Genomic DNA, 15,833 nt, shown 5'->3' with positions numbered 1-15,833 from the left:
AGAACATCAGATGATTCGAAATCATCTTGAACAATGGCAGCGTTGCCATTATCCTTACCTCCATGATATTTCAGGCGTTCAGGGCACACCTTTCTTGTGTGACCCTCCTTCTTACAATGGTAGCATCGAATGCCAGATGTTTCGCCACTGTAAGACTTCGACTGACTTTTGCCTTTCTTCTTGTCGAACTTACCATCCTTTCGTAAGAGTTTTCCTTTAACGGCCAAACCTTCGCCAACAGTCGAAGGTTTATGCTCCTTTCGTTCATTCAAGTCCTTAGAGTACAAGGCTGATTGAACTTCTTCAAACGTCAGGGACTCCCTTCCATACAAGAGAGTTTCTTTGAAGTGAGCATGTGATCGAGGCAAAGAACACAATAGTAACAGCGCTTGATCTTCATCATCGATCTTCACATCAATATTTTCAAGATCAAGAATCAGCTTGTTGAACATATCCAACTGCTCAGCCAATACTTTGTCTTCAATCATCTTGAATGAATACAAAGCTTGCTTCAGGTAGAGTCGATTTACCAGCGATTTGGTCATATACAAACTTTCAAGTTTCACCCATAACCCTGATGCCGTCGTCTTCTTTGATACTTGTCGGAGAACCTTATCACCAAGGCTCAACAAAATTGCACTGTGTGCCTTCTCGATCATAGTTGTCTTCTCCGCTGCCGTCAATTCTGCATTCATGGCTGCCTCTCCCTTCAACGCTTCCAAACAACCCTGCTGAACCAGTAGGGCTTTCATCTTCAAGCGCCACAGACCGAAATCATTCACTCCGGTGAACTTTTCAATCTCATACTTTGTTGAAGGCATCTTCTCCACGCTCACCGCACCAATTTGTTGTGAATTCAATGCCAAGAACAAAGTATAAACCAAGGAAGAATAAAGGACAAGGAAGAAGAGGAACACAATAATTGGTTATAACCGTTATTCTTTTACTTTCTCTTAAAACAAGATTACAAGTTTACAAGAATAACAAATAACCTCTCTCACCCTAAATTAGGATTTGCAGCTTAGCAATGATGAGAGACTAGTATGCTATTTATAATAAAACATAACATACTAACTAATGGGCTTTTTCAGCAAGGCCCATTACACAAGCCAACTTAATAAACAAGCTAACTTAACAAATTAGGGTTTAAACACTAAAACCTAATTTAACATGCTAACAACCCTAGCATCTTCGACACAAGCATGTGAACAACCTTCGACTTCATGCTTAACCCTGTCGAACCAAGAAGCTACCCTTCGGCCATACTAGAGTTCGATCCAATATCTCACAGATTATAATCATGGAAATATGACCAAATTTAATAAGTGTCATGCTAACAAATGCCACCAGACATTAGTTAAGTATTCAAAATAAAAAAATATTATAAATTCATTATATTGAATACACATAATATTTTTTTTAAAAATTAATTATTTATATTTTCAAATGCATTGAATACATATATTTTAAATTTATTTATTATTTTTTTATATATCTTAACACGGACAGGTGACACTAGTTAGTGGTACCCATTTAAATAAATGGCCCAATCACATGATTATAAATAATACTCCACGTTATGCTAATTTACAATGCAATTAGTAAGGAAAAAAAATGAAGCAGCAAAGCCACGCCCGGTGTTATTCCTCAACAACAGAGGAAGCCCTAACCTCACCACCTCCTACGTCACTTCCTTCGGATCTGGTTGTTGAAATACTGTGCAGATTACCGGCAAAGTTTCTTCTTCAATTTCGATCCGTCTGCAAGCTATGGAATTCTCTTATCTCCGATTCCAAATTCGCTAACAAGCATCTTCACCTATCAACCACTCACAGAATCAACTCCGTTTACTACTCCTATTTTCTACGCAGGCACGTTTTTGAGTCTTACCCACTTGACTCCATTTTCTCTAACATATACACTAATGCCACTCAGCTCGAGTGTCCTCCCAACAGTTTTGATGTAGATTACTACCCTCTCGAACGTGCATATGACCGTTTATATTCCATTGTTGCCTGTTTCAATGGTATCGTTTGTCTTGCATACTCTTATGATTGTTTTGTTCTAGTGTGGAATCCTTCCATTGGAAAATTTAAAGAATTACCCTATCCTGACAAGCCAAAATTTTATTATATCACTATCCTATCATATGGCTTTGGCTATGATAATGTTAATGATAATTACAAGGTAGTCGTTGTTTTTCCGTATTCTGTCGACAAAACTCATGTAATGGTTCATACTCTTGGTACTAATTTTTGGAAAAGTGTTGAAAAGTTTCCTTTGAGTTGTGACCCTCTTGGGCGATCGGGGACATTCGTTAGCGGTACGATTAATTGGTTGCCTTTTAAGGATAAGAGAGTTTTGTCTTTTATTGTTTCTTTTGATTTGAGAACGGAGTCTTATAGAAAGATTTTGCAGCCCGATTACGGAGAGTTTGTGCCAGAGGCAGAGTTGTTATCCCTAGGTGTGTTGAGAGAATGTTTGTGTTTAATTTGTTATCACAGTGTTTGGATTATGAAGGAATTTGGAAACAAAGATTCTTGGACTAAGATTTTCACTAATACCTATAACTCTTGTTTTTGCTTGACTAAGGCAATATATATGTTTGAGGATGACCAACTCTTGCTTGAAGCTTCTTATAGTCGGGTCACCAAAATGTTGATTCTTCATGATCCAAAAACTGGGACTACTAAATTTATTAATTTTAAAAACAAGAGTACTCTTGATTCAAGTCCAGAAGTCTGTGTTGAGAGTTTAATATCGCCTTGGTCTTAAGCAATGATTGTATATCACAAAATGAATGGAGTGGACTGGAATTCAGCGGAGCGGAATGAAGATTCCATTCCATCATTTAAAAAATTTTAGGACGGAAAAAGACTGTCACTAGCATGTGATTCAAAGGCAATCTTTATGTTAATTTATGTTTTGTTACTTATGGATATTGTTAGTTAATGATCAATCAAATTTGAAATTTGAGAAATTTTAGTTTATTTATTTGTAGAGTTTATTTTGCCCTTTCTCTAGTTTTTGTTTTAGTATGTTGAAATGTCTAAACTACACACATTTTATAATATATGCTTCAAATCCTTCACAATAACTCTGCTGAAATATCTAAACTGTGCACATTTCATAATATATGCTTTTAATCTTTCTCAATTAGCGAGAAATCAAATTTTATCATGCACGCCCATGGTTGTTTATAAAGGTTTAGGCAAAAAAATGGTTAATAAACTTAATACTTTACTGCCATGCATATTATAATATCTTGTATCTGAGTTTCACAAAACATAACAAAAGTACTATACCGTGTTTGCTACATTTGCTTATAAAATTTGAGTATAGATTTGGTGCGGTTAGTAGTCATTGATCTTTGGCAATTGATAAAATATAAGATTGTTGCAGAAATTATTGACTACAGTGAATTCCAATCCATTGAATATCGATTATTGTTCGTATTAGCAACACAGGTGGAAATTTTCTGTTCAAAGCTCAAAATTTTAGGTCTGTCTAAAAAATTTGGAAAGGTCTGCTACTGCGATCTGAGTCTCCGCAACCACAATTTAAAATTGTGGATACATTGTAGCGTATAATGCACATAGATATAATACTTTTTATTGATTAAGATAGTTGTAGAAAATGTTTTGTCTACAATAGGTGTTACTCCCTTCTCGTATTTGTTATAGAGATCGAGTCATCTGGTCCGACCGATTTAATAACTATATAGTTTTGTTATAGAGATCGATTTATTCAACCGGGTTAATAACTATTCCTTATTTGCCTCATACAATTGAGATGACACCTTTGATGCTAGCTGATTGGATTAGGACTAAGAATTCAACCACGGGCTCATTTGGTGCAATATTTGAATCAGAGAAAAGAAGCTATGGATGGAACATTATACAATAGTTTTCATGAACTTGAAAGTGATTATGAGAAACTTAATAAAACTACAATAGGAATCAAATCTTGGAGCGTAGGGCCAGTTTCAACATGGATTAACAAAGATGATGAAAAAAAAGCCAATAGAGGACACATTGGAAAAGATAGTAGTACTAATAAATAGTAATTGTGACTAACTCACCTTGACGCTCATGAGATCATTTTGTAGTTGATAAGTATGCATGGAATACGGGCTATCTTACACCACTCTTTTCCTTTCTTCTCCGCCAACTTGCTTCCAACAATGGACAGTCAGAGATATTCACTACGGAAAGAGAGGATGGAAACCCTTCTTCTGGCAATGATTTGAGCTTCGGAGCATCTGAAATCTCAAGGTCTTTGAGAGAGGTAAGATGGTGAAGCCACTTTCCATCCAAGCATTCTATATCATCAAGTGGTAAATGTGTAAGGACATGAGAGAAGACGGTAGCAATGACATTTCCATTCTCATCAACCTATTCACAATGTCACCACCTCCAATCTCCAAATCAGAAAGATTATTCATACCTTCCAAACTACACTTTCTATTCCAACGAATCCCACCAACAGAAAGTTTCCGTAAATTGACAGGTAATCCCTCTGCGGCAAAATGTTCAAGATTTGGAAGGTTGAAAACACTCAATTCTTGAAGGCCAGCGAGAGTGTCGATTGATTCTTGTAATGTAAGAAGCTTGTTACACCCATACACACTGAAACAAACGAGGTTAGCAGTGCACAATCCGTCGGAGAAAAATGAATCAAATTCATCACAACACCGTATTTGGATACTTTGAATATATGAAAGACTCTCTGATGCATCATTTGCAATGAAAATTGATTTGAGATTTTGGCAACCTTTAATATATAGGCTCTTAAGCACTGGGAGAGAGCCCAAGGTAAAGGATGTCGTTAAATTACAACAGTATTCAATTGACAGTTACTCAAGTGATGTGTAATTGCGCAAGGATTCGTGAGGGAGGAATTCCAGGTTCTCACAATAATGTAGAGATAGAGATCGTAAGGTTTTGGGTAGATCATTTCCTGGGAAGGATGTAGAGGGAAAACGGTCTAATGTCAACTTTTGAAGAGAATTGAGAGAAAGCATCAGTAGGCTGGATACATTTGATGGCCTTAAAATAATGTTGCTGTTATCTTCTGAATGTGTTGCTTTCGACAATAGATCACAATTGCTTAAGTGAAGTTCGGTTAAAGATGGAAGTGTGCTTGGTATGTTTCCTTTGAGTTTTGGACATCTATCCATCGATAGATATTTTAGATTAGGAAACTCTATAATTGTACGTGGAAACAAGTTCCATTCCTCCCATTCCGGCATATCCTTAATTTCTAGTCTCTCTAAGGAGGGGAACAAGAATGTGATGATACTTGTAATGGTAAGGCCAGGAAGGTGTGTAAACCTTTTAGTCCATACAATTTCTTAAATTTATTGTACGAGTCATATTTCCCTCTATTGAATGACAAATGGCGTACCCTTTCATGCAATCATGAATGAGGGTCGTGCATTTCAAAGCTCGCTACCCCATCATCTAGTCGTCGATGTATTAGTGACCTTGACACTAGTTCATCGAAGTATTCCTCTCCTACTTTTTCCCAGCTTTTCTGACTTTTAGACTGAAGTACTAAGCCTTCTGCTATCCACAACTCAACTATCGTCTTTTTTTTCAACTTGGAGCTCTTGGGAAAAATTGAACAATAAGCAAAACACCGTTTTAAAGGTGCCGGAAGATAATGATAGCTCAAAAAAAGAGCCGGTTACACCTCAACATTTTCCAAACTCCAAACATTACTTTTTAATACAATATTCCAGTCATCCTCCGATGATTTAATGCGAAGAAGACCCCCAATTGCTACTGCAGCTAATGGTAAGCCATCACATTTCTTAGCGATTTCTTTGCCAATCACCTCTAGCTTGGACCGTTGCTGGAAATTACATGCTCCAAATGCATGTTTGGCAAGTAAAGACCAGCACTTGTCTCTTCCTAGAGGTGTCAAATAGTGAATCGGAAGAAAGGTTTGCACGGCCAGCGCAACTCTCTCATCTCGTGTTGTGATGATGAGCTTACTTCCGATTTTCCCAGCATTAAAGATATCCTTAAGATTGTTCTAATCAATATAGCGCCGATCCCATATGTCATCCAACACAAGCAAAAATTTCTTATAGTTTAAACTTTGCTTCAATTGCACTTGTAGAGTATTCAGGTCACTGGTATCGGTTCTTTTTGAGGTGACAAATCCAGAATACAGAGTATTCATGTTAGTTGCATCATTTGTTTTCGAAGTAACAGATTCCACAAGAGTTTTAGTTACTTGAACAATATCGAAATCTTTTGATATGTATGCCCAACCTTTCAAATCAAATTTCTCCATTACTTCTGAATCATTGTAAAGCAGTTTTGCAAGGGTTGTTTTACCGATCCCTCCCATGCCTACAATGGAAACTACTCCTATTTCTTTACCAACATCACTGCCATTTTCTGACAGTAAATAATCCTTAAGTTTTCTTCTGTCTAAATCTCTTCCATATATAGTAGATTCATCTACAACAGAACTTGTCGGAGTTCTATGCCAAACACTGCACGAAACACTTTCTTTCAATCCTAGAATGTGTCCTTTTTGTGCAAAGTGTTCCAATCTTTCAAAGAGTGTGTGCATTTCAGAATTTAACTATTTGAAACTAGAAGAGAATATGTTTTTCATCTTAGCACTTACTGTTTTCCTTTGATATTCAGCTTCCACTTTGTATCTTAACGCCTCTGTGTTGATTTTGTCAAACAAATCATCAGCTTGAAAGACAACATCTCTCAAATTCTCCAGCCACTGTTTGACAGCATGATTTGTGATTTGTTTCTCCTCGGCATCATTTAGTATTGATTTAAGACTCAAGAGTGTTGCTTTTAGCTTTTCCAAGAGTGAAACATCGAGCTTTTTGCATCTAAAGAAGTTGATAAAGTCGTGAGAAATCATTTTTTCTAGTAACACTTCCACAAAAGCTGATAGGAATGCTTCTGCAACAATAGTTGCCATGAAGTTCTTTATGCTTGACAAGAGTGAGAACAGGTTTACAAGAAAATAAGTTTAGAAGTAAACTCTGTTATGTCACTTTTTTTCTTTCTATGGCTATTATATTTCATTTGATTAAAACGAAAAACTTTTTTTTTTCTATGTTTGAATAAGTCAATAGGTGTCCCAAACAAGTTGGTAGTTGGTGAGGTAAGGGAAGTTGAAACTGAGAGATCTGAAATTCAAACTTTGAAATCTAATAAAAATTTACCATAAATTAATAAATAAAACTAATTTTACTATTGCTAACATTTTTGGTGGCAAATTTTTTATTTTTATCTTCTAGTGTTATTTTGGACTGTTTACCACAATCCTTTTTTAAATGATAAAATTATGGGTTGAATATATTTTCAATCTCTATAAAATTTACAATTTGTGTTTCTATTCTTTAAAAAAAATCCTACAATAATTCTTTATTGAATAATTCAATTATTGATTAAATTGAAAGAAATTCAGCCTGCCAATCTTTTGAAAAACATACCTTAACCCTACACAAATTAAGGATGTGCACAAAACCATGACTTAGCAGTTAGCATGTTTCATCAAAAAGATGCAAGTGAATGTTTCAAAATTTGCCAATAATTTCATTGGTTATCCATACATATACAAAAAATGTCGATAATTTTCAATGGTTATCCACACTGAGTATTAGACGAGCTTTTAACGAACAAGATCCACAAGGAAGAATCACCGATCCCGGTAAAGTATCACTATTGAGTATAGATATATTGCTTCCATCTCTCAACAAAGAATACCCCATTTTTAGCAATTCCAACGAGTCGACAGAGAAGTAATCACCACACCGGCACTGATAAAACAGTTCTAATGCTTCATCGGCATCTTCAGCTTCCATATCATGTAAGCTTAAATCTTCTGCAACCTCAGCAGCCAAGACATCCCGCCTTGAACTTTGTAGCTGCTTATCATAAAATAAACGTGAGCTTGAATCGCTTAGAATTTCCCATGCCTTTTGAACTCTGAGAAATCTCTCTGAACTTGTTTGATTACTGCCGGATGTATCAAATGTCTTCAATAGCTTATCAGGATGTAAGCTGAGTACAGCACTACGGTAACTAGCACGAATTTCTTCATAATCTGCATCTTCCTTAATATTGAGAACCTCATAATGAGTTTCCTCAATGTCGCAATTGTCAATAATCATTTTCTCAAGGTTGTCTGCATTCAGAATAGAATCGGCCATAAACAGGCAAATGTTCATACTATGTCATGTAAAAAGTACTGCAATTTTAATTACAACTATTCAAACCAAGTTTTCACAAATTCTCTTGTTTGGAAATCTTAAAATCCATGGAATCATATGTTTAGTTTCATAGAATCATCACTCATAAGTGGAGAAAATCTCAAACAATATTAGTGGCTGCTGTCAATGTAGTCAGTCAAGCACGAGATCTTAAAACTTAGGTCTTTAGCACGACACATAAGATCCTACCAAAGAGAAAAGGGATAATTTGATACATATATACACACACATGAAAATCATAATAAAAGCCCAAAAAAGACCCAGCAATTTTTTTAACGATCTTACTTCAAAAAGTCCAATCTTGACTATTCCAGTGACAAAATTGATCTCTCTGTGATCGTAGAACTCTCAGACATCCTTAGCACGTAAAAACATACGATCTTAGGATCTAACACTCAATCTTGACTACACTGACTGCTGTAAAAATCTTTAAGAAGGCGCCACATTCCTCAATTAAAATAATTTTTTAGCACTAAAATCTTAACTAATACTCGCAAAACTTTAACCAAAAACTCGTAACATATATCTAAGAATCAAGTTTCAGTCGACTATCACTAAAAAATAAGCCTCAATATTTTCTAACAAATTTTCAAACAGGGACTGTTCCAAAATATAACCCAGAAAATGACAACTTTCTAACTCTTTTCAAACACAAAATGCTTCCATTTTAAACACTTGATCTTCAAAATGCAAAATTTTCAAGTAACTCATAAATCATAATGCAATTGTGCAATTTTTCAAGCATAAAAAACCAAAGCCCCTTAAATTATAAGGAACCAAACAAAAAATCAATCCCAATTCAATACGTTATACTCCATACAATAGTTAGACACATTTAATGTAAGCATCTATTATCAAATTAAATGATTAGGTTTCGAAGTAAATTTTGGGGGAAAGAGGATTTGATTGCAAAGAAGTGAAATTGGGTTAGGGATTTAACAATTGATGAAACGAATGCATTAAAACAGTCTTGATTTCATGATTTATAGACAACGAAATCTAGGGTTTGGTCAAAATTTGGGGGAAAACGAAGGAAAAGGAAAAAAAGGGGACTGAATGAGCTTACCGAGGAAGGAGAAACAGAGAGGGTGGAGGTTGTGACTCCGGCACGGGAACACGGTGGTGGCAACGAGGGTTTTGCCGTTTGGATGAAGGAGAGAGAAAGAAAAGTGATGAGAGAGAAAGGATTGTGGGGAGAGTAAATTAATCGTGAGGCTAGAATTTGATCTTATGAAGAAAGAGGATCTTGGCCGTTGATTTGGTTAGGTAGACGAGAGTTATGAAGAAGTTGGGTTTGCTGGAGTCAATTAAGCATGTATTCAAACATTTGAAGTATTGGCGTTCGATCACCATTTAATGATTTAATAAAATATAAATTTTAATTTAATTTTACAATTTTAGATGTCATGTTTATATTGAATCATTTGATTTTAATCAAATAGTAGATAGAATTGAGTGTTATGAAAAAATTGAAATTGTTGCAATCAATTGATTGTGCATTCACACATTTGAAGAACTATTGTCGGTGAGATAGCAAATTCATTTACAAGGTATATATCATCTCAACAAGTATCTTAGCAATCTACTCAACAACTTACTCAATTAGGGCAGGTAACTGTTAAGAGGGTATTTCAACCAACTATTCAACCAGGGGCCAAAGAAGCTATATGTTAAGAGGACATCAACACCATTTATACCACTAAGATCTACAACTAGATTGGGTGCAGCTAAGAGTGCAGTTGGGCCAACAACAAAAATGACTACACCAACAAAAAGAACCACACCAAAAAGAAAACTCAGTTTAATTTAGAGTTGTTTGTTGTCTTTTGAACTCAGTTTAAGTTAAGATTATCTGTTGAACCTTATGTAAAGTGTTTTGGACGTAATGGTATTTTTAACCAATGCAATGACAAATATTATGGTGTATACATCAAGTATTAGTAATGTGTTTTTGGTAAAAACAAATGAGCATTATGGTATCTTTTTTTGGTAAAAAGCAAATGAGCATTGTCTTATCTATTTTGGTATAATGTAAATTGATGTATACTGATATAAACAATTCAATTTCTAACAACATTATAGTGCTTCAAATATTAACTGGTGCAAAGACATTATACTCAACTTCTAACAACATTATATTGCTTCAAACATTAACTGGTACAAAGACATTATACTCAATTTCTAACAACATTATATTGGTTCAAACATTAACTGGTGCAAAGACATTGTACTCAATTTCTAACAACATTAACTGGTGCAAAGGCATTATACTAATTGATACATATTCATATGACTTTAAAAATATCTCATTCAAACTTTTATTTCATTCAAAATGATAACAATTGATATACAAACATCAAATTGTTCAATTGTTACAACTTGATACAAACAGATACAGCCTAACACAAAATAATCAACTGAACAATTACACAAAATGTTTCAATCTTAGAACATCTTCAATACCAACACCGAGACAACAATACAAAACATGATCTACCGAATTTTTCCCTCTTTCACCATCTTTTTCAATTGAATTTCAAGTTTCCTCATCTCTTTCTTTTGTTCCTCATTTATAACCCTAAGATTTTCTACCTCCATTTTTGCTGAATCAACTTCTTTTACTAGCTTCTCCAACCTCCACTTTTGTTGCATCAACTTCTTTTGTTAGTTTCTCCAACCTACATTTTTGCTTCATTAAAAACTAGTCTTTCTCATCTACCACATCTTTGTAGTATCAATAAAAAATTCACATCCAACTTATGTAGAACCCTACGAATCAAAACAAATAACATGTTTATTTCAATTGACACAACAAGTAAAATAACATTCAAAATCCTTCTTACATTGAAATGTTGAAAACCGCATAATTGTTTTCCAAAATTTGTAACAGTTGATGCCCTACGAAGAATAGTCATGTCTCCATAATGACAAATGAGCTTCCATCACATATTTGAGCTTCTGTATACATTTGAATCAAAACTTGCGCAACTCTTCTGTTTAGATAGGTTCGAATAGCGCCTAGAATTCATAACAGATTAAATCTTCGATTTCAATGAACAATTTCAGTTGAGAATCATCCAATTCATAAACCCTAATTTGATTTGTGAAGAAAACGAACAAGAATGTGCGAAGCTCGAGATGGAAACGAAGAAGATGAAGGATAACTGTCAACTCAGCTGCCACGCGTACATAACTAAACGACGTTTGACCAAAACAGACGGAAAGAACTTCTCTAACATTGTTTGAACAATTAAAAGACTACCTTGACACTTTTGAAAACTGAAGAATCAAAATAGATTCAAATATATACTTAAATGATAAAAAAAAATTATCTTTATTTAATTTATATGAATTCTTGACCATTAGATGAAGCAGAAGAAGAGGAAATTATTTATTTATTTTAATCTTTCTATTGTGATCAATGAAAAACAGGATCAGAGTGGTTAAAAATCTTAACTTTTAATTTAAAAAGTCATTAACATCTCTATTGCTCTAGACCGTTTGATTCATCCGGCGGACCACATTGTCCCAGAAAACCGACCATCAAAGTAAAATCTACTTTGGTTAAACTCAAAATTCTCAAACAATAACTGCCAATTCACAACATTAACCATCATCAGTGTCACCTTCACTAAACCAACTCCACAACACGATCAACAACAATGTCGAGAAAATTCCTATCATCACTACTTCGAACTTGCACATCCCACTCCACCACCTCACAATGCCACGCCCAAACCCTCCTCCAATCTCTACTCCCAAACGTCATTCTCGAAACTGACCTCTTATTATCCTACACAAAACTCGGCCTAATCAACCACGCTCGCAAACTGTTCGACAGAATGCCACAAAGAAATATGCATTCTTGGAACATCATGATTGCTTCTTACACTCACAGTTCGATATATTTTGATGCTTTAACCGTTTTTGAAGGGTTTAAACAATGTCGGTTGTTGCCTGATCGTTACACCTTGCCTCCTTTGTTTAAGATTTCTATTGGAATAGGTGATAGTTGGTTTGGATGGATGTGTCATTGTTTGGTTATAAAGCTTGGGTATGGGGAAGTTGTTGTTGTGAATAACTCTGTCCTTGAGTTTTATGTCAAATGTGGTACCATGTCTCAGGCTTTGTCTGTGTTCAACAATCATAACGCTCCTCGGTACGCAAAATAATTTACTATCGATGTTATAGTGACACACACTCACTAAGGGTCTTATTTGGACTTATCTTATGACATAAAATGTTGAAAAGATTTTAAAATAGCTTATGATACATGTCTATGGATTGTTTTAAGGTTGGTTTGATAAGCTTTGCCAGATAGCTTATTTTCGTAAGCTCTTATTTACTCTTTAATTGTAGAAACAACTTTATACATAAGCTCTTATTATAATAACTGCTTAGTTAAATTGTATATCCAAATGCTCTCTTAGAGGTGCACCAATGCTCCAATAGCTACAGGTTGTATTTGTGTACGTATCGAACATGCTGGACAGTCACATTTGAAATGCGACGACACAACAACAATTTCTTGTTGTGGCCTTGTGTATAATGTGCTTCGATGCATGTTTGTTGCTTGCCCAAACATGTAGACAACTGCTGTGCATATGATTTTGATTGTACCATTTAGTGAATTCAATGGTTAAAGTTATATGACAGGACAAAAATGACGTTTAATTACCCTACTTAGTGTCTCTCTTCACATGTTTATGTAATTTGTCTCGATGTAAATAGAATAACTTGTTTTGCAAATTTTTTTGTAGGGATTCAGTGACATGGAATTTGATGATTTCTGGGTTTGGAAAGGCTGGCTTGTATTCTGATGCTGTCCATTGTTTCCGAGAAATGTTGAAGCATCAAAATGGGATTGAGTTGGATTACATGACACTCCCTAGCATTTTGAGTGTTTGTGGGAAGGAAGGGGATTTGTTGAAAGTGAAGGAAGTGCATGGCTTTAGTGTTAGGAACTTTGGTTTTGATGCTCATGCTCCCATTGCGAATGCATTGATCGATAATTATGGAAAATGTGGTAGCTTGAAAGATTCAGAAAATATCTTCAAGACTGTGAGCTGTGCAAATTTGGTGACATGGACGGCTATGATATCCTGTTATGGGATGCATGGAAAGGGGGAGGAATCAGTTTTTCTGTTTGAGAAGATGATAAATGAGGGGTTTAGACCAAATGCTGTTACTCTCACAGCTATTTTATCTAGTTGTAGCCACTCTGGTTTGTTGGATCAAGGCAAGAAGATTTTCGACTCAATGATTTCAGATTATGGATTTGAACCCACTGCTGAGCATTATACCTGTATGGTGGATCTTTTTGGCCGATGTGGGTGTCTTGAGGAAGCGCTTCAGTTGTTGGAAAGAATGAATCCTTTGTCAGTGACAGGAAGCATGTGGGGTGCTCTTCTTGCTGGTTGTGCCATGCACAAGAATGTCGAAATTGGAGAAATTGCAGCACATCATCTCTTTCAATTAGAGCCAAATAATACTAGCAACTATGTAACTTTGTGTAGAATTTATCAGTCTCGTGGTATGACTCGTGATGTTTCAACTGTTAAAGCAAAGATGAAGGGTTTAGGTTTGGTTAAAACTCCGGGCTGTAGCTGGATAAATATTGCAGGAAGAGAATATAAATTTCACCAAGGAGACCTTTCTCATCCACTTTCTCATATGATTTTCCAGATACTATATGAAATTAGCAATACTCAGTTATCGACCAATGATTTGGGAATAGGATATTTGCTACATGATGATGATACCTTTGTCATGGCTTTGTAAAACACTGCAGCTGGCTTTGTAAAACACTGCAGCCAGGTTTATCTGAGCAGAATCAGGAAGGGATCAGTATTAACTGAATGTGTTTGCTAAATGTTATGGTTTTAAGTTATGATTCTTTTGGGTTACGACTGTCGACCAATATTATGCACAAAGCTTTATGTCTGACATAATCTTCTGTGAAGTATGCTAAATGTTAGTTCTCGCTTTTGAATATCTGCCGTCTAAACTATGTCTTCCTGTAACGTTCTTTAAAAATCTGGTATAAAATGATAGATAAATTAGTTTATTAATAAATCTTATAGAATTCCTTTTGTCTTAAAACAGGGTGTCAACTATCCAGCAGTTCTACCATCTCAAAGCCCATAACTGATTTCAGCTGAAATGGCCATTGCTTAGGTCAGTAATCAACTTATGCCTTGTCTATTATATTCTTATGGCGTTTTCTTTTTCTCCTTCTCTAGTAATTTATACTTGTTTGATATACCGTAAGTACTAAAATTCTGAATGTCTTCTGTATCCTTCCCTTGTGCTTCTAATCTCCGATCCATGAGAAAAACAATTTAAGGAGTGCCAATTTTTTGGCTTTGATTTTCAAAAACAGAAACTACATGTTATCAAACGGTGTAGCATTTTTATGTTGATTGGGTTCTTCTCCTATTGTATCATTAGCAATTTCCAGGCACAACTTCGTGTAATTAAAGGTGTAAATTGCTCATTCCTTTCAGTTAGTCTGATTTTGCTTTTTGTTCTTCAATAAAAAAATAATTTGTGCCTTTAATTAAATTAGTTATTTTTCTTTTTTATTTTCATGGTGTCTTTTCCATGACTAGATTTCTTCCATTTTTATATCATTTGTATTTTATATTTGGCTTCTATTTTGAACATGCTGCTTCTATTTTGTACTCATATCCAATTTTGCACCATACAATCTTCTCTCTTTCCCATAATAATGTTTTATTGTCAAAATAGATCCTATATTCACTGGATCCTATTGTTAAAACTCTTTGCTAACTTAGTATTAATGTCTTTCTGATTCTCTTCAGTGACTTCAGATGCTTGTTTCTGGCCAGCCAGATCGAAACCAGAGGGTGCTAGTGGATATAATAGATATGCCAAGGGTTATGGAAGTTATATTGATGCTCCTATTGTACAGGATCCGAACATATAGGACGGTTATCTGGGGTATGCATTTTACTGGCAGCTTCAGTGAACAATGCCTACTAGCTGCTGCTTGTCAACGACTGGTTTATCCGTTCTTTTGGGCTCCTCCCTCATATACTGGAAGTCATAAAAGCAAACTACAGTATCCTTCCTTGCTGACACTTTATGTGAAATCCAGTTGCTTCTCTGATTATAAGTGGATCTCGAGCCTCTGCTGTAACAAGAGATCTGTAATTTAATTTTCCAAGATCGAAGTTTTCATAAGCACACTAAGCATATTCAATTTGATTGATACTTTACCAGTATTTCCATAAAAATGTGGTGTTATCAAAATATTCTACCCGCATTAAATTATATCATTTTGTAATTTTTTTTCAAATTATAAATTATTTTATATTATTTATAATATACTAATGATTTATTCCTTCTATTATATTCTTTATTATGTATGACTCTAATTTTTTTAATTTTTATTTTCTTTTTACTATTATATCATTAATGAAAATATCGTGAAATTACACATGATTTTTGTTTCCCATATATAATTAATTTAATTCTTTAAACTATATGAAAAGATAAAATTACATGGAAGAACCATATTAGATGAAAGTAACAAAAGAATTGCACTATTTAG

General features: G+C 34.8%; 3 protein-coding genes and 2 pseudogenes across 3 annotated transcripts; 2 read left to right on the top strand and 3 right to left on the bottom strand.

Annotated features, from left to right (window-relative positions):
- Positions 1 to 1,614: 1,614 nt before the first annotated feature.
- LOC131593414 (F-box/kelch-repeat protein At3g23880-like) lies at positions 1,615 to 3,069 on the top strand. Its single transcript, XM_058865912.1, has one exon. The coding sequence runs from the start codon at positions 1,615 to 1,617 to the stop codon at positions 2,773 to 2,775; it is 1,161 nt and encodes a 386-aa protein (XP_058721895.1). The 3' UTR covers positions 2,776 to 3,069.
- Positions 3,070 to 4,089: 1,020 nt separating this feature from the next.
- LOC131593415 (putative disease resistance protein At3g14460) lies at positions 4,090 to 5,347 on the bottom strand (annotated as a pseudogene).
- On the bottom strand, positions 5,347 to 7,265 carry LOC131593413 (putative disease resistance RPP13-like protein 1; annotated as a pseudogene).
- Positions 7,266 to 7,454: 189 nt separating this feature from the next.
- LOC131593416 (uncharacterized) lies at positions 7,455 to 9,578 on the bottom strand. Its single transcript, XM_058865913.1, has 2 exons — positions 9,324 to 9,578; positions 7,455 to 8,172 (listed from the first exon to the last, which is right to left on the bottom strand). Exon 2 carries the CDS (start codon positions 8,156 to 8,158, stop codon positions 7,622 to 7,624), a length of 537 nt encoding a protein of 178 aa, XP_058721896.1. The 5' UTR covers positions 8,159 to 8,172; positions 9,324 to 9,578; the 3' UTR covers positions 7,455 to 7,621.
- A 2,204-nt stretch (positions 9,579 to 11,782) lies between these two features.
- On the top strand, positions 11,783 to 15,531 carry LOC131657227 (pentatricopeptide repeat-containing protein At4g33990-like). The gene is made up of 4 exons (XM_058926688.1): positions 11,783 to 12,416; positions 13,018 to 14,230; positions 14,363 to 14,434; positions 15,082 to 15,531. The coding sequence occupies exons 1-2, from the start codon at positions 11,920 to 11,922 to the stop codon at positions 14,036 to 14,038; spliced, it is 1,518 nt and encodes a 505-aa protein (XP_058782671.1). The 5' UTR covers positions 11,783 to 11,919; the 3' UTR covers positions 14,039 to 14,230; positions 14,363 to 14,434; positions 15,082 to 15,531.
- The last annotated feature ends 302 nt before the right edge of the window (positions 15,532 to 15,833 follow it).

The sequence above is a fragment of the Vicia villosa genome, linkage group LG3 (genome assembly GCF_029867415.1).
Source record: "Vicia villosa cultivar HV-30 ecotype Madison, WI linkage group LG3, Vvil1.0, whole genome shotgun sequence".
Classification (NCBI taxonomy): Eukaryota; Viridiplantae; Streptophyta; class Magnoliopsida; order Fabales; family Fabaceae; genus Vicia; species Vicia villosa.
The sequence above is the reverse complement of the archived record's forward strand: the minus strand, read 5'-3'. Positions and strand labels throughout refer to the sequence as shown.